We start from the raw sequence: 24,144 nt of genomic DNA, 5'->3' as shown, positions 1-24,144 counted from the left end.
AATCCCTAAGTGTTGGCGTCGAGGGATCCTGTCGCGATAAGTTGCGTACTCCTCTTCATCCGAATCAAACTCATCGTCCGGAGGTTCCGACTCGTGAAACACCGGATTCGCCAAAGTCTCCACCCTCCGATCCGAGTTATCCATCCTAACCTCCAAGTGATCAAAACGTGTCATGATCCGATCAAAACCCTGCGTCAACGGATCAGCAGATGTACCCTCCCCGGGGAGGCGCTCTCCACGCGACGGTGGTCGCGGGGGACCGCGAGTCGTATTTTGATTGCGGCGGTAAGGGCCAGTACCCAACCCCTGAGCGTTTCCCCCTGTTAATACTACAGGGGAGCCGTTGAATTCTTCTTGAATCTCCATTCGTTCGGGATGAAAGCACCAGTTTGTTAAGAGTGAGTCTCTCTCAACGAAGAAATATCCGTCAACGTCTCCAACAACACACGATACCGGCGTCCCTGAGGTTGGGATCGGCGGCGTAGAAACAGAGGCTGGCGCGGAAGCTCCTTCCGTCGGCAGCAATCAGGTTTAATTTGTGTATTGCTCAAGTCAGGTGGGCAAAATAGTTCTTCATTCCTTGAATGACGGAATTAATGAATAGCCCTATTTATATATCTAAGACCCTAGGGTTGGTTCGACCTAGTCCTATTCATCGGGAAAGAACCAACAAAGAAAACCCGACGGAGCTTATAAAACGCTCGACTCAATTAAGTTCAAAAATAAAATAAAATAACAATAAGCAAGTAAAACAAAATACTTAATTTAATTAACTCCTAATTCTACTGCTCTCCATACTTCGGCGCCTACTTGGCGACGAAGTTTTGATATCGATCCGGTCGCCTTATTTGCTCCCGCGGCCTCAGCGTCCTGGTCGCTACACTCTCCTCTACTAACACGTCTTCCCCTGATATCTTCTCCTCACCTCCATTCTCCTCTACCGTCTCCTCAGTTGACGAGGAAGCTGGACTCGTCTCTGCAGCTGGGCTCGTCTCTGCAGCAGATGCAGTAGGCGAGGTTGTTGAGGTCGTAACACACTGCCTACACACACATAGCGCATGCACTATTATGGTTACACACAGTGCACAACACAATGCATAAATACATACACACACAGAATACACACTACACACATACATAAAAATACACATATACATCGTACACACATAGTGCGCCCACACTGTACACACACAACATACACACAATACGCACACTGCACAATTCCTAACCTAATCATGCATAATATTGATATTTTTAAAAATCTTACAACGTTTACAATGAGATCAATAGTAATATACGATGCCACCCCATCTCAGGCTTTCCACGTTTTCAAGATTTAGATCCATTGCAGCTTATGGTGAGAGGAGCACCACATAACCCCGCGTTTCCTACGAATGAATCATTGTCAAATGTTGAAAATTGATTACCCTGTGGTATCCTTCCAACAAGCTTATTGTAGGATACCCTGAGGACTGAAAGGAATGTGAGCTGTCTGAGCTCCACCGGAATCGTGCTTGTTAGCTGGTTTAATGAGACATCAAGTGCTTCAAGACCCGACATGTTTCCAAATGACTTTGGGATCGCCCCTATCAGGGAATTGTGGGATAAGTTGAGAACCGTAAGCGAGTTCAGATCACCAATTGCTTCTGGAATCTCTCCATCGAAATTATTGCTAGAAAAATCAACAACTTGCAAGAGCGGAGACAGTGAGCCTTGATTTGAGTCCAAGTAATTAAAGTCTGGAGGTAAAACCCTCTTGTATTTCTTACTACCTAACACCATTTTCTTCCAGCTTGAGAAACTTACCTGTTGCAGATTTCCACTGAAATGATTGGAAGATATGTCAATGATTTGAAGATTAGGCCAATTTGCACCACATCTCACCTCTCCAACGAACAAGTTCGAATACAAAATTAAAACTTTCAACCTTGATGCCAGCATGCATGGAAAGCTACCTTCAATCTTGTTATCCCCAACATTCACCATCTCCAATGAATTGCAATTTCCTAGAGACTTCGGAAAATTCCCTCCTAAGTTGTTGTTGTTGACATCCAAGAACTTCAAGCGACAACTGGTGGAAAATTTATCCGGGATGTCACCACTGATGTTGTTTCTACTAAGATCTAACATTTCAAGACTAGACATCCATTCGGCAAAACATGGAGGTATGCTACCACTCAAGTTATTTAGAGACAAGTCAAGAATTCGAAGTGTCTCACTACCGCAAATGGACGTTGGAATCGATCCACTTATACTGTTGTTTGCAACAGACAAGAACATCATAAAGGTGTTGGAGCTTACAAAGGTAAGAGGAATAGGCTTGTCAAATTTGTTACTAGAAAGGTCGATATACGAGGCGCCTCGTGGGAGAAGGGGCAACTCACCACGAAGCTGGTTCGAATGCAAATCCAACTCAGAAAGAAAGTCGGGAATATGGTAAGGCTTTTGCAAATCAAACAAGAGATTATAAGAAAGATTCAAATGATAAAGACCCCCATTTCCGATTTCCCAAATCCAACTAGGTATCTCCCCGGCTATCCGGTTGTCTGAGATATCCAAAAAGTTCAAGTTGGATTGCTTTAGAAAATCCGGAATCTTGTGCAAGTTGCAAAAAGATAGGCTCAACTTCTTTAGATGGGAAAATCTAGACAAATTTGAATTTGCATCAAGTGACAAGTTGTTGTGAGAAAGATTCAAAGTTGTAAGGTTGTGAAGACTATAGATATTTTCAAGTTGAAAAGTATCATTGAACAAGTTATAAGATAGAGAGAGAACCTCAAGACTTTGGAGATTGAGGGAAGAGTTAGAAATAGGGCCTTTGAGTTGATTACTACTCAAATCTAACTCAATCAAGCTAGAGTGATTTAGAGTGGGAATGGTCCCATTAAGTGAATTGTTTGCTAGCTTCAACTTCTCAAGACTTACAAGACTTGATGAATCCTCAATTCCACCGAATATGCCCTCGCTGTCGAGTTGAAGAATCACAACATGGCCTGCTGAGTCGCATCCCACGCCTTCCCACTCGCAACAATCTTCGGTTTGATTCCATTTCACCAGTTTTGTTGAGACAGACGAATTGAATTTCAAGTTGTTTTTCAGCTCAAGTAAGAGAGTTTTTTGGTCATCTTGGCATAGGTTGTGTGAATGTCCAATATTTGTTAGGCTAAGGATTGTTGAAAATAAAATGATGGGAAAAAACTTTTGAAGCAAAGTGATTGGCATTTTTGGAGTGGAGATATAGAATTAGATAGGTGGATGGATAAATATAATATGAAAATTTTGGCCTGCGAAGACTAGTATTTCTCAAGTCGTCCACTCAAAAAAATAAAGAAAAAGAAAAGAAAAGCAAAAAAAGTCTTTGTAGTTAAGTTTACTTTGATGGTCAAACACAATTAACCAGTTTTTTTCTGGCCCCACTTCCTTTTACCGGTTCATCCTTTCTAATGAACTAAACCGGCTAATAATGAGCTTCGTGTTATCTAATACTACCTCTGTCCCTGAAAATTTGATACATATTACCATTTCGGTCCGTTTCTGAAAATTTGATACACTTCACTTTTACCATTTTTGGTAGTGGACCCCATATTCCACTAACTCATTCCTACTCACATTTTATTATAAAACTAATACTTTAAAAGTAGGACCCACATCCCACTAACTTTTTCAACTCACTTTCCATTACATTTCTTAAAACCCGTGTTGGGTCAAAGTGTAGCAAATTTTGGGGGACGGAGGTAGTAATAATCTTCGTGTTGGTTCTATTGTTTGTCATTAAAATTGAGTTTTTGCTCAATTACTCGAAAATAAAAGCTCGTGGCGTCGCATGGAACAACGAGGAAGAGTATATACAACTTCCTCCATCCCATAAAATTAAACACTCTTTCCAGTTTGATTTGTCCCGTAAAATATAGTCCTTTCTATTTTTTTGTAGTAACTTTTTTCTTTTAATGAGGCGGGTCTCGTTATCTACTAACAATACTTCAATCATTTTTTTTATCTCTCTCCTACTTTACTGATGTGTAATTCCAAAAGTTTCTATTTTTATAAAACTGAGAGACTAGTTATTAGTTAAAATTACCTCCGAAAAGGGATAAGATTGGTTAAAAATCGTGAAAACGGTAAATATGTGTTAAATCATTAGGTCGAGAAATTTTCATGAAAGTTTAATTAGACCCATAAGAATGAAATTTCGTATCATTGAGATTCTTTATATTTCCACACGCTGTCTCCTTGGAAAATTTGAAATACATGTGGCTAGTAATAAGTTTGAAATGATATTAATTGACTAGGTAGCGTATTGCAAAGGTTTGAGGTTTTTTTCCACACTCATGCATTGTACATATATGGTTTACTTGATTTTTCTACTATAATTAAGCAAGTTGATACTTGATGTTGACCTAAGTGAATACCTTTTGTAAGTAGGCCAGCTTGATAATGATCGAATCTATACTGATCTTTGTTGATATTGAGTATGGCATCTGAAAGGAAATTGATTAATCTCCGAAATCTGCTCGAGGCAAGAATTGGGATGCCGTACAGTTATATTCTTTGGCTTGTTATCACCCATATATGTAGATAGATATCATATTGAACTGGATAAATGATTTCTTGTGTTTCGTCTTCAATATTCGATATTATTTGTGCTAATTTCCTAAATTTTGAAATTTATCAATTTTATACCCACCCTTTAGTAATTGTATCAATACTAACCTAGTTTTTTGAACTTACATATCTCAATATTTTTAACTTGTAACTAAATCTATCTTTTTAGATAATTTTTTTCTATAAAATAAAATTATGATTGTTATTCACGTATACAACTTATTATTAAGAAAAAATGATTGGTCATCTACCAACACGTCATGTCATAATTCTACTGTTGTACTGACATTCCGGTAATACAATGATGTAATCATGTAAGATTATAGTATATTTTTGCAAATTTGAACATAGAGAAAACTGGTTAATAATGAAATAACATTTATTTCAATCCTTCTAAGTGTAATTTCACTCACTACTAGAAAAATAGCCTAGTACTACATTAAGCTTGCGACACTTTTTAAAAACAGGTATTGTACATAGCCAATCAATACACAAACCTTTTACCACATTTATCTTTTCAGTTTTTTTTGTAATGGAGATTAAGCTAAGTGCCAAAATGCCATAGACATATTTTCAAAGGCTTGATAGTTATGGAATCACTTGTTATTTTAATACCCAAAATGTTACACACAAGCACATACACTAAATAGCAATACAAACTCTATTGTCTTCTTACTCTATTCCCCTCTACTCTTCTTGCCCGTCTTCTTCTCATGTTGGCGATGAACATGTCTTCAACAACCTCTTCTATTTTCCTGAAGTATCTCTCTCTGAACCTTCGACAGAATAGAAGTAGCCACACAACGCTTCCTATGCCCACAACATATCCAAGCGCAGTAGATACGTATTCCCACTCGATACCCCTCTCCTCTTCCACATCTTCATTCACTGGCGGCAACAAATCACTATCATCGCCACCGCTGCAGCTTATGTTGAGATTGAAACCACATAGCCCCACATTTCCTATGAACGAATCCGCTGAAAATGTTTGCAACTGACGGCCATTTGGTATCCTTCCAACCAACTCATTGTAGGAAAGATTCAAGACTGAAAGGAATGTAAGTCCTCCAAGCTCCGAAGGGATCTCCCCGGTTAATTTGTTTCCAGAGAGATCGAGTGATTCAAGTTGCCTCATTAGACCAAACGACGTAGGAATGCTTCCATTGAACACATTCTGGGAGAAGTTGAGAAGACGAAGGGAGCTGAGGTTCCCAACTGCGCTTGGTATCACGCCTCGAAAATTGTTGCATGAAAAATCAATAGCAGTGAAGTCAGGCCAAATCTTGACAAGCTCTACAGATAGTCCTTTCATGATCAACCTAACCCCAACCTTGTAGTAGCTTGACACCTTCAACACTTTAGAGGTTAACCGGTTGAACCTCACACGCGCGTCATTGCCTCCCGCCATAGCCCTCCAATTACCAAAGCTTATCGACTCCAAACTTCCACCAAAATCATTCAAAGATATATCTACTATTTGGAGATCTGGCCAGCTCTTGCCACATTTCACCTCGCCACGGAACATGTTGTCGTGCAGCATAAGAACGCGCAAGGTCGATGGAAGCATGCATGGAAACGCGTCGCTAATGATGTTGTTCGCGACATTCATGAACTCCAACGACTTGCATTGTTCGAGCGACTTTGGGATTTTTCCTTCCAGAGCATTACTGTTGAGATCAAGTATCTGTAGGCTACAATTTACGGGAAAACTATCCGGGATGCGACCGGTGATGTTGTTTCGGCCTAGGTTGAGCGCGACGCTAACGTTTCCAAGGAGGCAAGAGGGAATACTGCCACTCAAGTTATTGACAGACAAGTCGAGAACACTGAGCTTTGTGGCACTGCAAAGGGAGGTGGGAATCGATCCGCTTATATCGTTACTAGCAAGTAACAAATACTGGAGATCGGACCGTGAGTCCACGATGTTAGGTGGAATGAGCTGGCGCAGGTTTCCCCGGAGATGGTTAGACTGCAAGTCTAGTAACTGAAGAGACACAGGCATGTGATAAGGCTTTTGCAAATCTGTTAAAAGATTAAGGGAAAGGTTCAGGACTTGAAGCTGTGTTCCCCAAATCCAACCAGGTATCTCTCCAGCAATCCGATTGTTTGAGAGGTCTAAAATACTCAAATCAACATGTTTTATAACCTCAGGAAAATCATGCAAGTTGCACGAAGCTAGGCGTAACTCGTTTAACAATGAACTCAAGCTAGTGTTGCTTGTAACAACTGAGAAGTTGTTATAAGACAGATCAAGCAATGTGAGATTGGCAAAACTTTGAATCTTGTCTAGCTGAAAAGTGCCATTGAACATGTTTTCAAAGAGCAACAATGACTCGAGGCTCTGAAGTTTGAAGAACGAGTCGGGAATAGGCTGTTAGAATATGGAAAAGAAATAATGTAAGTAAGGCAAGGATCATGTAATTAGTGAGTGATTGATCTTGTAATTAATGTGTGATTGATACCACCAAAAATAGGAGATAGTATTACCATTTGTAAATTAGGGTAAGCCTCTATATTAAGAGGCTTACTCCAAACGATGAAATACGAAAAAGAAAACAATTCTCCTACAATGTCTTCTTCCTCTTCTCTCTTGGATATCAATTTCAATATGGTACCAGAGCAGGTTGAGAAAAATGGACTCAGAATATAATTTCATCACCGTCCATACCAATCCCGACCTTTCAACCAAGAGTAGAAACCTACATCCAAAAACAAACAGCAGCGATGTCAGACACAGAAGATCACAAGGAGGACCAAAACTCAATAATGAATTTTTCCGGTGATTTTGCAGAAAAATTCGCAGAATTCATCCGTCAAACCATGCAGAAATCCCCAACTCCAACTTCAAAACCAAAGCCAACGGCCAATCCAGACAACCTAGGCGAGATAGTTATTGCCACAAAACTGTCCGGGGATAACTACCCTCTCTGGGCGACCCTCGTAAAACGAGCTATTGGTGGGAAGAGATTATCCTCCCACATCTCTCGGGATTCAGAGCCTCCACCAATCACAGATCCAGATCATGAAACATGGCAGACGCTGGATCATTGCGTGTTCGGGTGGATAATTAACAGCATAGAACCCGAACTCGTAAATGAGGTCTCGCAATATCCGACGGCGAGGGAGCTATGGGAGGCACTGGCCGTGACCTATGGCAGCGGAGGAGATTCGCTACAGGTATACGACCTACACGTGAAAGCAAGCACCATCAAACAAGGCGATATGACCTTGGAGCAATTGTGGTTTCGTCTCCAAAACATATGGATGTCGATTGACAGGAAGAAACCAAATAAAATGATATACGCAGAGGATATTGCAATTCGCAATGCAGAAATACAAGAGGAAAGATTGTACCAATTCTTGATGGCTCTGAATGAAAGCCACGAAGTAACAAGGAAGGACATCCTAAAACGGGATCCACTCCCGTCGGTGAAGAACGCCTACGCCATCGTCCGAAGGGAGGCGACGAACGAAAACGTGCTCAAACCCACACCCGCCGGCGCTGACAGTGGCGGAATTGCAGCGGGCTTGGCGATTCGCGGCAGCGGCGGACGAGGCGGGCAGACTCCGCACCGTGGAGAGGATCGTCGTTTCGAGGAAGATAAGAACAAGCTCTTGTGCTCTCACTGTGGAGGCCGGAAACACACCAAGGAGCAGTGCTTCCACCTCGTCGGATATCCTGATTGGTGGGATGAGATGAAGAAGCGACGGGCTGCTCGAAATTGGGCGAACAAGGGAAACAGGGGACCACCGGCAACAGGGGAGCGAGACCGGGCTACCAGCGCTGCGAATGCAGCGGGCAGCACCGGAGCCACCACTGTCACCGGTCGAGATGAGGCGATTGGAATTGGGACTGCAGCGGCGCCTTCTGGAGAAGAAATGGCATCGGCAAGGGTTGGGAAAGGTAATGGGGGGTTTAATTTTAAATTAAACCCCTCACATCCACCTTTATTATATTCCAGTCCCTCCAGTTCCGTAGAATATGAAAATATACCCCATTCTCTTTTTATGCAGTCCTCAAACACTCCTAAATTAAATATTGACCCCATTTACTCTCATATTGTTGGAAAAAGACCCCCAGACTCTAGAAAATTGGAATTTGAACCTCAAATTGATTGCAAAAATAGGTTTCAAGTTCTAGAAAATTTATCTGCAGCCTGTAGTATGTCTGAATCTTCATATAAGGATAAGGACTGGATTTTTGATTGTGGGGCTACTGACACTATGTCATTTGATGAATCTGATTTTACTGGGATGTCCGAACCTCATAAAAAATATGTCCAGACTGCCAATGGGGAATTGCTTACTGTCAAGGGAACCGGAACCATTAATATTTCACCCGCTCTAAAAATCTCAAATTGCCTATATGTCCCAACCTTGTCCCATAAGTTACTTTCTGTTAGTCATGTCACGAAAGAACTGAATTGCACCTTACTAATGCAACCTTCTTTTTGCATGTTACAGGATACTCAGACGGGGACGATTGTTGGGCGTGGCACTGAGCGACGTGGTCTTTACTATGTGGATGAGGTAGCTCAACAGAGTATTGTGTTGCTGACTCACGGATCCGCGGACAGACAGGCTTGGCTATGGCATCGTCGATTAGGACACCCATCGCTAGGTTATCTTAAAATTTTATTCCCTAGTTTTGATAAAATTACTCGTATGGATTGTGATACTTGTTTTTTGGCTAAGAGTCATCGACATTCTTTTAAAGCTAATAATACCCGTGTGGACCAAGTTTTTTCCCTTATTCATTCTGATGTGTGGGGACCAGCACCTATTACGGGAGGTCAAGGTCTTAAATATTTTGTGCTTTTTATCGATGATTTTTCACGCATGACATGGATATATTTTATGAAATCTAAGTCAGAAGTATTTGATAAATTTGTCCTTTTCTATACCTTTGTTCAAACCCAGTATAAGAAAAACATACAAATCCTTAGGTCTGATAATGGGGGGGAGTATGTTAATACCCAAATGCAACAATTCTTTGCGAAAAATGGCCTTGTACACCAAACCACTTGCCCTCACACACCAGAACAAAATGGGGTAGCAGAACGAAAGAATAGGAAACTCCTTGAAATGACCAGAGCCCATCTTATAGAATCCAAAGTCCCAAAGACTTTTTGGCCTGAAGCCCTAGCCACTTCTGTCTATACCCTGAATCGCCTACCCACTAAAGGCCTCGAAAACAAATCCCCCATACAAGTCCTATCTACCCAAACACAGATACCTCTCCCACTTACTCTTGAGCCTAGAGTTTTTGGATGCTCTACCTTTATTCATATACCAAAACACGAAAGATCCAAATTTTCCCCTTGTGCTGTAAAAGGCGTTTTCCTAGGATATGCCCAACAACAAAAAGGTTATCGATGCTACGACCCCAAAGCCAAACGCATGTTTATCACAATGAACTGTGATTTCGTTGAAAATGAGTACTTCTATCACCAACTTAGCAGTCAGGGGGAGGGAAATCAAAAAGAAACTTCGATTGACCCGCTAAGTTTGTTCCAGAACCTAATCATCAGTCCTATACCAAGTCCTGTTCCCGAAGTGGATCTAACAGAGAAGGTTAGCTTTACCACCGAGCAGGCCTCAAACACACCGGCAGAGACCACTGCGCTCAGTGACAAGGCCCCAATATCTCTGACTGATTATCCTGAGGTAAGGAATTCTGATCCTAGTGAATTCCCTGTTATTGAGACTGACCTTGAGCATAAAGGGGAAACCATCCAAGAGGAGTCAGACACCTCCGGACAGCCTATCCTGCCTCCACGATGCAATAGAGGAGTGCCCCCAAAGAAATACTCCCCAGATTGGAAGGGAAGAAAAGCTCGCTACCCTATGGCCTGCTCCATGACTGCACAGATGACTGAAATGGCACGAGCATTTGAAGCTGCCTTGTATGAGGATGAAATACCAAACTCAGTAGAAGAAGCAATGAAGCACAAACACTGGAGGGAAGCCATGAAGAAGGAGATGGATGCTCTCCTCAAAAACAAGACATGGGAGAAATGTGTACTGCCAGAGGGAAAACGGCCAGTCGGATGCAGATGGATCTTTACTATAAAAAGGCGGGCAGATGGATCGATTGAGAGATATAAGGCAAGACTGGTAGCAAAAGGCTATACTCAGACTTATGGGGTGGATTACGCCGAGACCTTCTCACCAGTAGCCAAGATGAGCACAGTGAGAATTCTATTATCTGTTGCAGCAAATCAGAATTGGCCTTTACATCAGCTTGACGTCACTAATGCCTTCCTACATGGAGAACTAAAGAAAGAGGAGGAGGTATACATGGAGGTTCCTCCGGGCTACAATGGTGAATTTGGACCAGGAGAAGTATGTCGCCTAAAGAAGACACTTTACGGTCTAAAACAGTCACCCAGGGTGTGGTTTGGACGGTTTAGCCAGGCGATGCAGAAGTATGGATACCGGCAGAGCAACTCTGACCATACTCTCTTCCTCAAACAACAAGGTGATAGCATAACCTGTCTTCTGATATATGTGGATGATATGATAATCACAGGAAATGACTCAGTTGAAATCAAGAAGCTGCGAGAAAATCTTTCACAAGAATTTGAGATGAAAGATCTAGGAGATTTGAAGTACTTTCTGGGAATAGAAGTCATGCGATCAAAACGTGGGATATTCTTGAGACAGAAGAAGTACGTCCTCGACTTGCTAACGGAGACAGGACTACTGGAATGCAAGCCCGCAGAAACACCAATGGTACAGAACCATGGTTTGAAGATAGAAGAAGGAGCCAAACCAGCGGACAGAGAGCGATACCAACGTTTGGTTGGAAAACTGATCTACCTAGCCCATACAAGGCCCGATATCGCATATGCAGTCGGAGTGGTGAGTCAGTTCATGCACAGCCCACAGGAAGAGCACATGAATGCTACGATGAGGATAGTAAGATATCTTAAGGGGACAGTTGGCTACGGAATTCTACTGAAAGGTGGAGGGAATTTAGAAGTGTCCGGATACACCGATGCCGACTGGGCAAGCAATCCTATCGATCGAAAGTCAACAGCTGGGTACTTCATGTTCATGGGCGACAACCTTGTCACTTGGAGGAGTAAAAAACAAAAAGTGGTTGCACTTTCTAGTGCTGAAGCTGAATTCCGAGGAGCAAAGAGTGGAATAACCGAAATCCTATGGATACGGAGACTTCTTACAGAAATTGGCTTTCCACCTACTCAGAAGAGTCAACTATTCTGTGACAACAAGGCAGCAATCAGCATAGCAGAAAACCCAGTCCAACACGACCGGACGAAGCATGTGGAGATTGATCGGCACTTTATCAAGGAGAAGATTGAGAAAGGAATTATTGAGTTGCCCTTTGTCCGCTCAGAAGATCAACTAGCAGACATCCTGACCAAAGCAGTCCATTCAAAGGTGTTTGAAGAAGTATTAGGCAAGCTAAGCATCGGAGATGCCGTTACTTAGCTTGAGGGGGAGTGTTAGAATATGGAAAAGAAATAATGTAAGTAAGGCAAGGATCATGTAATTAGTGAGTGATTGATCTTGTAATTAATGTGTGATTGATACCACCAAAAATAGGAGATAGTATTACCATTTGTAAATTAGGGTAAGCCTCTATATTAAGAGGCTTACTCCAAACGATGAAATACGAAAAAGAAAACAATTCTCCTACAATGTCTTCTTCCTCTTCTCTCTTGGATATCAATTTCAATATAGGCCCTTCGAGACGATTGCTACTCAAGTCTAAAATAGCAAGGCTAGAGTGATTCACAATGGAAAATTCTTCAACAAGCCCACTAAATTGGTTTTTGTTAAGATAAAGTTCCACTAATGAAGGGAGACTAAAGAGAGAGTGGGGGAGGCTGCCAGAGAATGAATTAGCCACCAAATCAAGACGAACGAGCTTCAAGAGACAACCAAACATGATCGAAGAAAGTGAGCCCGTGAAGAAGTTATACGACAGGGTAACATACTCTAGCTCGGTTAGGTTAGCGAAGGTGGATGGAATCGGCCCTGTGAATTTGCAACCACCCAAGTTTATCTCGGACAAACCTTTTAAATTGTCAATTGAGCTTGGTATAACCCCGGAAAAGTTTGTGCCGGTTAGTTTTAACAACTTGAGAGATCCATTTTGATTGAATGGAGGTATGCATCCACTCAGAAGTTCATTCTGAGATAAATCAAGATACTCAAGAGTGGGTATTTGGAAGATCACACGAGGAAAAGAGCCCTTTAAACCCGAGTTAAAAAGACTCAAGGTGGTTAGGCTCGAAAAATTAGCAAACAAGTCTAAGTCTACTGCTGAAAGGTCATTTGAATCTAGCCGAAGAACAGAAAGGGAATTGAGATTCGAAAAGGACTTAGCCAAAGGGCCGGACAACGAGCACCAGACCAAGCTCAACCCGGTGAGGTTGGGTAGATATGATGAGACAATGTGGCTCCATTTTCTCCTCTCATAGTTTGAAAGAAAGACTCCATCAAGATAGAGCTCTCTAATCCATGTCATATTTGTTAGCAGCATCTCCATGCTCGGGTGCTCCAGCCTCATAGGCTCGATATCCCAGTAGTCGTTGCTGATATCGAGACTGATCAATCTCCTCAACGTGGTGATCTCAGCGGGAACCTGCCCACCAAAACCGGCATTCGATAAATTCAAGTGTGTCAGATAGTTGAGATTTTGAATACCTCTTGGGAAGGGAGGAGAGTTGAAGTTGTTGTAGGCAAGGTTGAGCTTCTGCAGATGCTTGAGTCTTAAAAGGGATGAGGAATCTCCGACTCCATCAGAGATGGCCTCGTTGTCGAGCTGCAGGCTTATGACGTTGCCTGCAGTGTCACATGCCACGCCGCGCCAACTGCAACACTCACTCGTTTGGTTCCATTGCACGAGTCTCGTTGAGAACAAGGAATCGTAGATTAGTTCTTTCTTGAGTTGAAGCAACAGGGTTTTCTCATGTTGGAGGCATTTTGTGGGAGAAGAATAAGTTGTGGAGATGAAGGAGGAAGTTAGTGTGGCAATGAGGAAGAACAACTTTAGATGCATTGTGAAGAGAATAAAGGTTGATTGTTAATGACTAGAAACTTGGTTTAAATAGGAGGCCTTATTCAACTTTTTAATGTTATGTGTAACTCAACTTAAAATGATTTGAATCAACACTTTTAAGTATGTAGTTATTAATTAATTTAGAGCTAGCTTTTTTGGTGGTTTTCATTTTTTCTAAAAATGGATAAAACTTCCATTTGTTTTAGGAATTTAGAGAACATTCAAGAGGTTCAAGTTCCACTGCTTTTTTATCTCCAAAATCAAAAAATTAAATTAAGGACTTGAGAAGATTAACTTGAGCTATCACTAGTCTAGCTAAGATGACTACAAATTAAATTTAAAAATTACTAATTAGAGAAATTTTTGGAACATTTTGCTAATTAAAGAATTTGCATGATATTTGCTAAGGATCTCAAAGTCTTTGTTTCCCACTTTAACAAAGTATGAAGTCAATGTGATCTTTTGTCCATATATTCATACTCTAGTAGTATTCCACATGTGGGCCAATCCGCGTGACATTTTTAGTGCTACTTATCATAGATATAGAGAAAGCAAAAAAAAGTGGGGAATCAAAGAAATTACATGTGGTGAGAACTGAGAAGGAGACTTAGATGGTTGACTTGAAAGGCAGCTATTTCATTTTTACTACTATCTCACTATTGATTTTTTAAATATTTTTTCTTCAATAGTCTATTTGTATGGTTTAAGGATCACTGATCAGTGCTCAATAATCCAGTTAGATAGGATTTTATAGTAAATAGGAGTATTGATTATAAGTAATTAACACTTTGTCCTTTCAACCATTTTTATCCATTTCAGGTTAATACATTTCAGTGAATAACACTTGAAAGTATAATTTATAAGGAATGTGACATGAGAGATAGATAGAGAAAATATGGGCTTGGATAGTTGTTGGACTTATTAGCTTTGGGCTTTTTAGGCCATTCTAGTGTTTGGGTTGTAAACTTAATAATTGCATTTATTAATGACGCCCATAAGCCCACTTCCTCCATCCTCTAATTTTTTTAAAAAAAAAAAGAAAAAAAGAGAACAACAGCGCTTGGAAATTGGAATAAACTCAAATGGCTGTCTATTTCACTATTTGTTAGACTTGAATTGAGACTATAGTAAAATATTTTGGATTACAAACACATTAATGTACTTAAAAAAAAAAAAAGAGTTTCTCTTCTAAACCCTCCAGAGTTTTTGTCTCCGAAGGTAGTTGTTCCAATCTGCGGCGAGGTTATCTCTGAGTCTCTATCAATGGGCTTGTTGACGAGATGATTGAGGACAATGCGATGGAAAACAACACTCCATAGCTCCACAATCTCCTTTGATGTCTCCGCTGCAGTCTCATTGTTTTGAAAGAGTAAAGGCCAATTTTGGTACGAAACATATTACCAAAATACTAATTTGGTCCAAAACATCCACTTTTTGAAAAATAGGTCTATAACAAATTAAATCTTTGTCGGAGTGGTCTTTTTTTGACGGTTTCATCAAAAAACTAACGGTCATGCCACTGTGCAATTAGCATTGACCGCTAGTTTTTTGACAGAACCGTAAAAAAAAGGAATATTTCGGCGGCATTTTCATTTGTTATGAACCTGTGTTTCAAAAAGTTAATGTTTTGGACCAAATTCGTAATTTGACAATATGTTTAGGACCAAAATTGACCTTTATTATTTTGAAATCCCACATTTGAGATTATATTTCTCAATTAAAAATGATCTACATAGACTTTTAATTTATAGTAGAAAATTGACTAATAATTCGATAAAGATAAAGATTGCATAAAGATATACTGCTACCAACTAAAGTAAAAGAACGCTACATCAAATAAAATGAAGAAGATATATCGGAGATTATTATTCTGCGATTTTGGGTAAGATTTTGATGCGATCTTGTGCCTTATCACATTTCCACTATCCATGCTGCACTTCATTTTGAGAGGGAAACCACACAAGTCTTTGTTTCCTATATATGAATCACTAAAGAACGTATCAAGCTGATGACCATCTGGTATCCTTCCGACAAGTTTATTGTAGGACAGATTCAACACCGAAAGCCAGTTGAGCCGCGCAATTTCCACCGGAATCGTGTTTGTTAGCTGGTTTACAGAGAGATCAAGTGCTCCAAGCTGTCCCATCTTACCAATTGACTTTGGGATTGGGCCAGTCAAGGAATTGTGAGATAAATTGAGGAGATAGAGTGATGTCAGATCACCTATTGCTTCTGGTATCTCTCCTTGAAAACTATTACAAGAGAAATCAATAGATGTATAATCTGGCCAAATCTTTCTAAACTCCACCTGAGTGCCTTTGACGGTTAATATTAAATGAGTCATGTAATTGAAGTCAGGACGCACAATGTTAAGGCTAAGGAATCTATGTCTAAATCGTAGAGGTCCCTCTAACATCATTGTATTCCAGGTTGAGAAGCTTATTTGATGCAAATCTCCACTGAAGTTATTGCGAGAGATGTCGATGATCTGAAGATCAGGCCAGTTATCACCACATTTCATCTCTCCCTCGAACCTGTTGGAGCGCAACACCATAACTTTCAATCTTGGCAACATGCACGGGAAACTACCTCCGATGTAGTTCTCTTCCACGTTCAAGGACCATAATGATGTGCAGTTTCCCAATGACCTTGGAAACTTTCCTCCCAACTTGTTGCTACTAATATCCAAGATCTTCATCCCACAGTTGGTGGGAAATTTATCCGGGATGGCACCACTTATGTTGTTTCTCCTGAGGTTGAGAACCCGAAGACTGTACATCCTCTCCACAAGGCATGGAGGTATACTGTCACTCAAGTTATTCATAGACAAGTCGAGAACTTGGGTCGATTCAGCGCTACAAATGCACGTTGGAATCGACCCACTTATGCTGTTATTTGCAATGGATAAGAAAATCAGAACGAAATTGGAGCTTACAAAGGAAAGAGGAATGGGGTTGTGAAACTTGTTATGAGAAAAATCCGCGTACGAGGCGCCATCTGGCAGGAGTGGCAGCTCGCCACGCAGCTGGTTTGAATGCAAATCCAGCTCAGCAAGGAAGTTGGGAATATGGTAAGGCTTTTGCAAATCAACCAGCATATTGTATGAAAGGTTCAAATGGTAAAGATCTCCATTTCCAATTTCCCAAATCCAATTAGGTATTTCCCCGGTTATCCGGTTGTCTGAGAGATCCAAAAAGGTCAAGTTGGATTGTTTCAGAAACTCGGGAATCTTGTGCAAGTTGCAAGAAGATAGGCTCAACCTCTTTAGATGGGAAAATCTAGACCAATTTGAACTCAGGCTATTTGCATTAAGTGTCAAGTTGTCGTTGTAAGAAAGATTGAGAGTGGTAAGATTGTGAAGTTTATGAAGATTTTCTAGTTCACTAGTGTCATTGAACAAGTTATTAGCTAGGGAGAGAACCTCGAGACTTTCGAGATTGATGAAGGAGTCGGAAATAGGGCCTTTGAGTTGATTACTACTCAAATCTAACTCAATCAAGCTAGGGTGATTTAGAGTGGGAATGGTTCCATTAAGTGAATTGTTTGCTAAACTCAACTTCTCAAGAAACTCAAGACTTACAAAACTTGATGAATCCTCAATTCCACCGGATATGCATTCGTTGTCGAGTTGCAGAAGCACAACATGGCCTGCTGCGTCGCATCCCACGCCTTCCCACTCGCAACAATCACCGGATTGATTCCATTTCACCAGTTTCGTTGAGATAGAGGAATTGAATTTCAAGTTGTTTTTCAGGTCAAGTAAGAGTGTTTTCTGGTTATTTTGGCATAGGTTGTGTGCATGACCAAAATTTGTGAGGCTAATAATTGATGAAATTAATGAGATGAGAAAGAAGTGTTGAAGCAAAGAAATTGGCATTTTGGAGAGATGGTTAATTAAATTGAGATGTGAAGATAGGTGCATGGGGTGGATATAAATATGTAAATGAGAAGACTTGCTTAAGTAAGTCTTTCTACTTCTTGACTTGACTATAAACCCTTCAAATTTGTTAATTTATAAGTTTTGTTTTTTTACAAAAACAATAACGTTAGTAACACCAAAATTGGGAAATAGTTTATGTACTTAACTTTTTTTTTTAATCATAGCAAGAGACAAATTTTCAAATTCTCAAATATAGAGTTAATTCAATAATAATATTCTTTTTTTCAAAAAAATTGCACTTGTTTGTTGCTTTATGTATGAACTCATAAGTTTGAAAAATGGCAGGCGTAATTCACGGATGATCTATGTTTCGTTGTAATTTCTTAAAAAGTGTGTGATAATAAAGGTGAAATAGAATTACTTGTTTGATTGACGTATTGAATGGTTTTGAGCTTTTTTAAGATTTGGTCATACCTTGTTTTAGTTGATTTCTAAAGTCCTTCACATTATATATAAAATGTACTCCTTCGGTTTCAAGGTATTAGACCAACTTTTCTTTTTGGAATGTCCCAACATATTAGACTCGTTTCTTTTTTTTAGCAAAAAGCATCTATCTTATTTTATTCTCCACCTACTTTTTTTCTCTCGTCTCTCCCCTACTTTTTCCCTCTCTCATACTTTACTCTCTCTATTTTAACTATTTAAATATCAATTCCTTAAATCATGTGCCCAAAAAAAGTGAGTCTAATACTCGGAGACGGAGGGAGTATATTATATTAGGATATAGTGAATCTTAGAAAATACTTTAATTTTAATTTAGTTTAGTGGGTGTTGTAGTAGTAGGCCAACGTGATAAAGCAAATTCTTTGTTTAAACTTCTAACTTTTTAAAGCTGTTGTCATAGATTTGATGATCAAAGCATAATTAATTCTTAATACATAATAATTAGAGATTAAATCTCAATCATTAGATCAAGAAATAGAGGGACGAGATTGGATAGATTTTGAAACACATAGTTCAATATAATAGCGTTCTGGTTCATTTCGTATTTTCAAATACTGTGTAATGAACTAAACGCTCTTATAGCTAGTGAACTCTATGTGTTGGTCTCTAGTTATGCATTTGAGTAGTGGTTGTCCTACATCGATTTATATATATATAGGGGTGCATTAAGCTCCTTTTAGATCATCCATTAGATTATAGTAGTGGACAGTCAAGATCAAAATTGGATAATTGATCCCGTGTTGCATTATTAGTCCTATTTTATGCATTATGAGGGTATAATAGTAAACATATAATGGCCTAACAAATAAAAGTTGGTGTCATATACAATTGCGTATCTAGTTTTTTATTTTTATTTTAAGGTCTAACAAATAATTAATTAGATAAAGATCGCGAGAGAGTGCTAGAGATGCAATTAGTGTCGTGTCGAAGCCGTTAGTGTTTGACATTTCTTTCTTTTTTTGTTGTTAAATGAACTTAAGTGTCAGGTAGATTCGAATTTGGGACTTTTGACTACAAACATTAATCATTCTACCACAATAGGACTTCGGTAATTGGATTTTGAAATAAAAATTGAAGGCATATATATACATGCCTTATATAGATAACATAATTGAGTAAGGCTTAGTTACACCCCTTTCAAGACCAAAACAAATTCCAGCACTTAAACTTGGTTCGGAGACAAAGCCCAAACACAAATTCTTGTGCAATTTTCATAAAAGTCACATAAGTACTAGTTTTGTTATGCTAAGCATAAAATCAAACAAATTCAGCTTACGCGATACTTTTGGTAAAATTATTTATTGGACCTAGAAAAAATTATCTTCTGATACAAACTTCTATTTCTGTAAGTTATAACTATATTTCTACAAGATGAGCCTCATTTTTTTACTAAGAATATTCCAATCATTTTTTTTCTATCTCTCTTATATTTTACCAGTTTTACATTAAAACTTGTATCTTCCCAAAAGCTCATATTTTTAAGAAATGGAGGAAGTATTTATTTCATGTCCGGCCTGAGTTCAGAATGTGCATATTACTTATGTTGTCGGTTGAGAATGTGATTAATACATATGTACTTTCCATTTTCGTTCGTCCCACAAAAATATGTGCATGTATTCCATTTTTAGAAAGTTATCTCAATTTATTACTCTTATACATCAACTTATTTACAACATATACAATTATTAAACACTACTAATAATGTGGGTCTCATTATCCACTAACCTTACTTTAGCTACTCTTCTTATTATCTCTCTTATTTTTCCAATTTTATCTTAATTCCCGTGTCATGTCACTTTTCATGGGACGGATGAAGTATAATTTAGTTACTTAGAAAATTTCTTAAATAAAAATGAGACTAATTTTGATAGATGGATAATAATGAAAAAATTAAACTATGTTATCGTGAACGGGAGCATGTAACAACTAATTAACAAGAATATTCTTATTAAGTTTATATTTTACTTCAATAAAAAAAACTTACCACTTGCTCTTGTATGTTTTGCGATGTCATTTTAATTTGTCTTTACTCATTCAAGTTTATCTCTAGCTACTTAGTTGTTCTTGTCATTTGTCAATCTCCCATATTATATGATGTTTGTGTTGAAAAAACAGAGTTATTTTTCCTCTAATAGTGAAATGAACAGATTATGTAATTTCCAAGTTGTCCAAATTGGTTATTTCCCTACATTTATTGAACCATAAATAAGCAAATTAAGCAGCTATTCATGTAGAAGTAAGAAATGGAGTTGATCCTCACATCTCTGGTTTCCCTACTCTTGCCATGGTTCATTACCAAAATCTTCCTCGTATCCTCAACCAAAAAAAACCTCCCCCCTTCTCCCTCAAAGCTACCGATAATCGGAAACCTACATCAGCTCACCTCGCACCCTCACCGCGGCCTCCACTCCTTAGCCTAAAAACACGGCCCGCTCATGCTTCTGCACTTCGGGAGCGTCCCCGTCCTGGTGGTCTCGTCCGCAGAGACGGCCCGCGAGGTCATGAAGACACACGACACCAACTTCTACAACAGGCAAGGGCGAAACTATCTTGGAATTTAAAATTTTAATTTTTTCATTTATATATATGTTATCGTCGAATTTTCAGTATTTTGTTAATCACAATAAAACATAGATAATTATTTTCTCGAAAGGTAAACAAATGACCGAAATACGAAGTTGGATCAGAACATTCACTTTTTGAAAATCGAATCCAAAACAAATGAAATCTTCGTCGAATTGATCCTTTTTTGATGATTCTGTAAAAAAATTAAATTAACGTCAACGGACTATTAGTGAAATTTTGACTAAATTAGAATTATATATGATGGTTAATTAATATAAAATAACATAGAAAATAAAAAAAAAATTTGAAAGCAGGGGAGGGGCGGATGCAGGGTGGGGCCGGGGGGCCCCTTGGCCCCTCACCCATTTTATTATTTAGTATATATAATATATGTAAGTAAGATTAAAAGTATGAATTACTAGCACAGTTGGCTAGAATTTCGGCCTTTCATTAAGGAGTTGCCTAGTTCGAGTCCCTAGTCCTTTATCTTGGGTATTTTTTTTAATTTTAGAATCTATTTCTTCTATTTGTATTCATTTATTTTTATTAGGTTTATAAGTAGTAGTAATTTTGTATAAATAATATTTACTTGTGATAATAAATATACACTAATAAATAATATTAGTAAATTTGATTTTAAAGTTATACACCATTCATTTGTGACTTTTATTTATTTATTTTATCAAGTAGCAATTTTGTTATTTTTCTCATATTCATTTATATTTTATGGATTTTCTTACAAAAACTTGATTTTTTTCACTAGTAAACTTTTACATAAATCATTTTAATTTATAATCATAAAAGAACGATTTTTATAATTTAAGATTATTAAATAATTCTTTGATTTCATAAATATTAGTATAAAATATTACTATATGATATTGATAAAATCAATTTTAATGTGATGCCCGTTATTATAAAAAATCTATAATAGTAGATAATGAATACTGGGAGTGTGAAAATATATCATAAATTATTAGTAAAAATATGTGCTTTGTGCTAAAAAAACTATTCACTAATTAATTTTCTCATCGTCCATTTCTCACGCGCGGCTTTTTTATATTGTTCACGTTCGAGTTGTTTCCGCATCAAACAAACTCAAAAAATTTTAATTACAGTTTGGGCCCCCATCGTTAAAATTCTGGCTCTGCCACTAGCTGCAGGAGAGGAGAGAGAGAGAGAGATGGGATGGAGAGAAGAAGAGAAATAAGAGTGAATTTTTATTTATTTATTTTCCATTTTATTTTATTCTAATTAATTATCGATTAATATTCTAAAATAGTCAAAATTCCACTAATCATCCGTTGACCATTAGTTTTTGATGGAACCGTCACAAAAGGACTAATCCGACAGCAATTTCATTTGTTTAGGATTCGATTTTAAAAAGTGAATATTCTGGACCAACTTCGCATTTCGGCCATATGTTTAAGACATAACTTTTAGTACGGATATTAAGAAATTGTGTTGAAAAGTAGGAAAGAGGAATAAAGTAGAAAAGATAAAGAGAGAGTAAAATAAATAGTGGAATAAAATAAGAGTGATTGGATGTTTTGTTTTTTTGTTAAAAAAAGAAAATGACTTAACTTAGTTGAGGCATCCCAAATGAAATACGACTCAACTTAGTTGAGATGGAGGGAGTACTTTATCAAAATTTCATTAATTGAATTTTAGCCGCTAACAAAATAAATTTTTGCGACTGGACCAACAACACCACAGGCCCAGTTCAAGGCTCTGAGCAAGCTCTTCTACGGCTGCAAAGACGTAACTTGCGCCCCATACGGCGAATACTGGTGCCAGATAAGGAGCATATTCGTCCTGCAGATGCTGAGCCACAAAAGGGTCCAATCATTCGGTCACACGAGGGAGGAACAGACGGCCCGTCTCGTGAAAAGGATCGAGGGGTGCGTCGGCGCCTTGGCCCCCGTGGATCTGAGGAGGTTGATTGCGGAGATGAATGACCAAGTGATTTTCAGGTCGAGCTTCAGTGGGAGAAACGGTGAGACTATAAATGGGTAGAAGTTCTTGCGTTTGATTAGGGTTTTGATAGATCTTGTAGGGGAAATTAACGTTGGTGATTTTATTCCGTGGCTTGGATGAATTGGTCGTGTTAATGGTTTTGATAAGAGGATTGATAGCACATCCAAAGAGTTAGATCAAATTTTGGAGAGTGTGATTCAAGACCGCCAGCACTTGGTCAAAGCCAAGGGCAAAATCGAAGGAGAAGAACAAGAAGAAGAAGATTTTCTGGATATTTTGCTCCAAATCTACAACCAAGATGCCTCCATGGATCGAGATAGCATTAAAGCATTGCTTTTGGTAAACGCTCTCACTCACCCCTAATTCTATTTTGTTACGTCCGTCACTACATGTATCATTAGTACCTTTTATTGCTTCACCTAGTCCTTATTAGATGTCTCCTATTTATTCGGTGCGAGTTTCAAAAAATTGTGTTGTTTCATTGTTTGACTTTATTTATTTAAGAGTAAAGGTTAATTTTGGCCCTAAACATAAGATCAAAATACGAATTTGGTCCAAAAGTGAATAGTTTTATTATGGTACTGTCAAGAAAAGAACTACTTCGGCCACATTTTCATTTTGTTACAGACCTGTTTTTCAAAACGTGAATATTTTGGACCAAATTCGTATTTTGGTCATATGTTTAGGACCAAAATACTCTATTTATAATGGATAAAGTTTATTGTCATTTTTATTAAATTCTAAAGGGGTTGGGATCAGACGAAAGTAGCAAAATTGGTCTTCTAAATTTCTAATAGGGACCATAGGGAGTATAAAAAAGTATGACTGACATTCTACTAACTTTTTACTGACTTGGATATGCAGGATGTATTTGTTCGTGCAACTGATTCAATCTCCTCATCTTTGGAATGGGCGATGTTGGAACTCTTACGACAACCTAGGGTGATGGAAAAGTTGCAATCCGAGGTTCGAGGTATCGTTAAACAGAAGCAACACATAACTCAAGATGATCTAGAGAAAATGGGCTATATGAACGCCGTGATCAAGGAAAACATGCGTCTCCATCCACCATTCCCACTTTCACCTCAAGTCGCAAGCAACGATGCCCAGATCAAAGGGTACGATGTCGCAGCCGGAACCATGGCGATGGTCAACATGTGGGCCATCGGGAGGGAACTCGTCTCATGGGACGAGCCAGACAAGTTTATGCCCGAAAGGTTCTTGAATTCTTCAATAGATTCCAAAGGCCAAGATTTCGAGCTGATCCCATTTGGAACCGGAAGAAGGGGATGCCCTGGGATTGGATATGCTTCAGCTACAATGGAGCTTGTGTTATCCAGCCTCATGCAAAAGTTTGACTGGAAATTGCCTAATGGGATTTCTCCAAAACACTTGGATATGAATGAGAGCTCGGGAATTACTCTCCATCAAGCACTCCCTCTTCTTGCACTTGCCTCTCATGCTAAATGATTTCGACAAATTTTATACTTTCTCCGTCCATGATTAGGAGTTCCTTTTTTCAGGTTGAGTTTTAAGAGATGCGAATTGAAAAGTTGATGGTATATGACTATGAGTCAATTTT

General features: G+C 38.8%; 4 protein-coding genes across 8 annotated transcripts; 1 reads left to right on the top strand and 3 right to left on the bottom strand.

Annotated features, from left to right (window-relative positions):
• Positions 1-557: 557 nt before the first annotated feature.
• Positions 558-3,231, bottom strand: LOC125190561 (receptor like protein 27-like). 4 transcript variants are annotated; one of them, XR_016135976.1, is made up of 3 exons: positions 1,465-3,231; positions 1,268-1,388; positions 558-1,041 (listed from the first exon to the last, which is right to left on the bottom strand). XR_016135976.1 is itself a non-coding variant. In XM_089066112.1 (2 exons), exons 1-2 carry the CDS (start codon positions 3,220-3,222, stop codon positions 938-940), a joined length of 1,899 nt encoding a protein of 632 aa, XP_088922238.1. In that variant the 5' UTR covers positions 3,223-3,231; the 3' UTR covers positions 558-937. The 4 variants fall into 4 exon arrangements, 2 of the variants coding, with proteins under 2 accessions (XP_088922238.1, XP_088922239.1); XR_016135975.1 differs by having other exon boundaries at positions 1,268-3,231; XM_089066112.1 differs by lacking the exon at positions 1,268-1,388 and having other exon boundaries at positions 1,428-3,231.
• A 1,969-nt stretch (positions 3,232-5,200) lies between these two features.
• Positions 5,201-13,636, bottom strand: LOC125190551 (receptor-like protein 6). The gene is made up of 2 exons (XM_089063957.1): positions 12,315-13,636; positions 5,201-6,974 (listed from the first exon to the last, which is right to left on the bottom strand). Exons 1-2 carry the CDS (start codon positions 13,634-13,636, stop codon positions 5,264-5,266), a joined length of 3,033 nt encoding a protein of 1,010 aa, XP_088920083.1. The 3' UTR covers positions 5,201-5,263.
• Positions 13,637-15,440: 1,804 nt separating this feature from the next.
• Positions 15,441-17,513, bottom strand: LOC125190541 (receptor-like protein 54). The gene has a single exon (XM_089064958.1). The coding sequence runs from the start codon at positions 17,511-17,513 to the stop codon at positions 15,441-15,443; it is 2,073 nt and encodes a 690-aa protein (XP_088921084.1).
• Positions 17,514-19,505: 1,992 nt separating this feature from the next.
• LOC125190533 (cytochrome P450 71A8-like) lies at positions 19,506-24,032 on the top strand. 2 transcript variants are annotated; one of them, XM_089063773.1, is made up of 4 exons: positions 19,506-19,532; positions 20,270-20,553; positions 22,301-22,901; positions 23,427-24,032. In XM_089063773.1, the coding sequence occupies exons 3-4, from the start codon at positions 22,869-22,871 to the stop codon at positions 24,030-24,032; spliced, it is 639 nt and encodes a 212-aa protein (XP_088919899.1). In that variant the 5' UTR covers positions 19,506-19,532; positions 20,270-20,553; positions 22,301-22,868. The 2 variants fall into 2 exon arrangements, with proteins under 2 accessions (XP_088919899.1, XP_088919900.1); XM_089063774.1 differs by lacking the exon at positions 19,506-19,532 and having other exon boundaries at positions 20,276-20,555; positions 22,303-22,901.
• The last annotated feature ends 112 nt before the right edge of the window (positions 24,033-24,144 follow it).

This window comes from Salvia hispanica, chromosome 2 (genome assembly GCF_029641045.1).
Source record: "Salvia hispanica isolate PSC_SH4W2 chromosome 2, Shi_PSC_v1, whole genome shotgun sequence".
Lineage (NCBI taxonomy): Eukaryota > Viridiplantae > Streptophyta > Magnoliopsida > Lamiales > Lamiaceae > Salvia > Salvia hispanica.
This window is presented reverse-complemented; position numbering and strand designations above follow the sequence as displayed.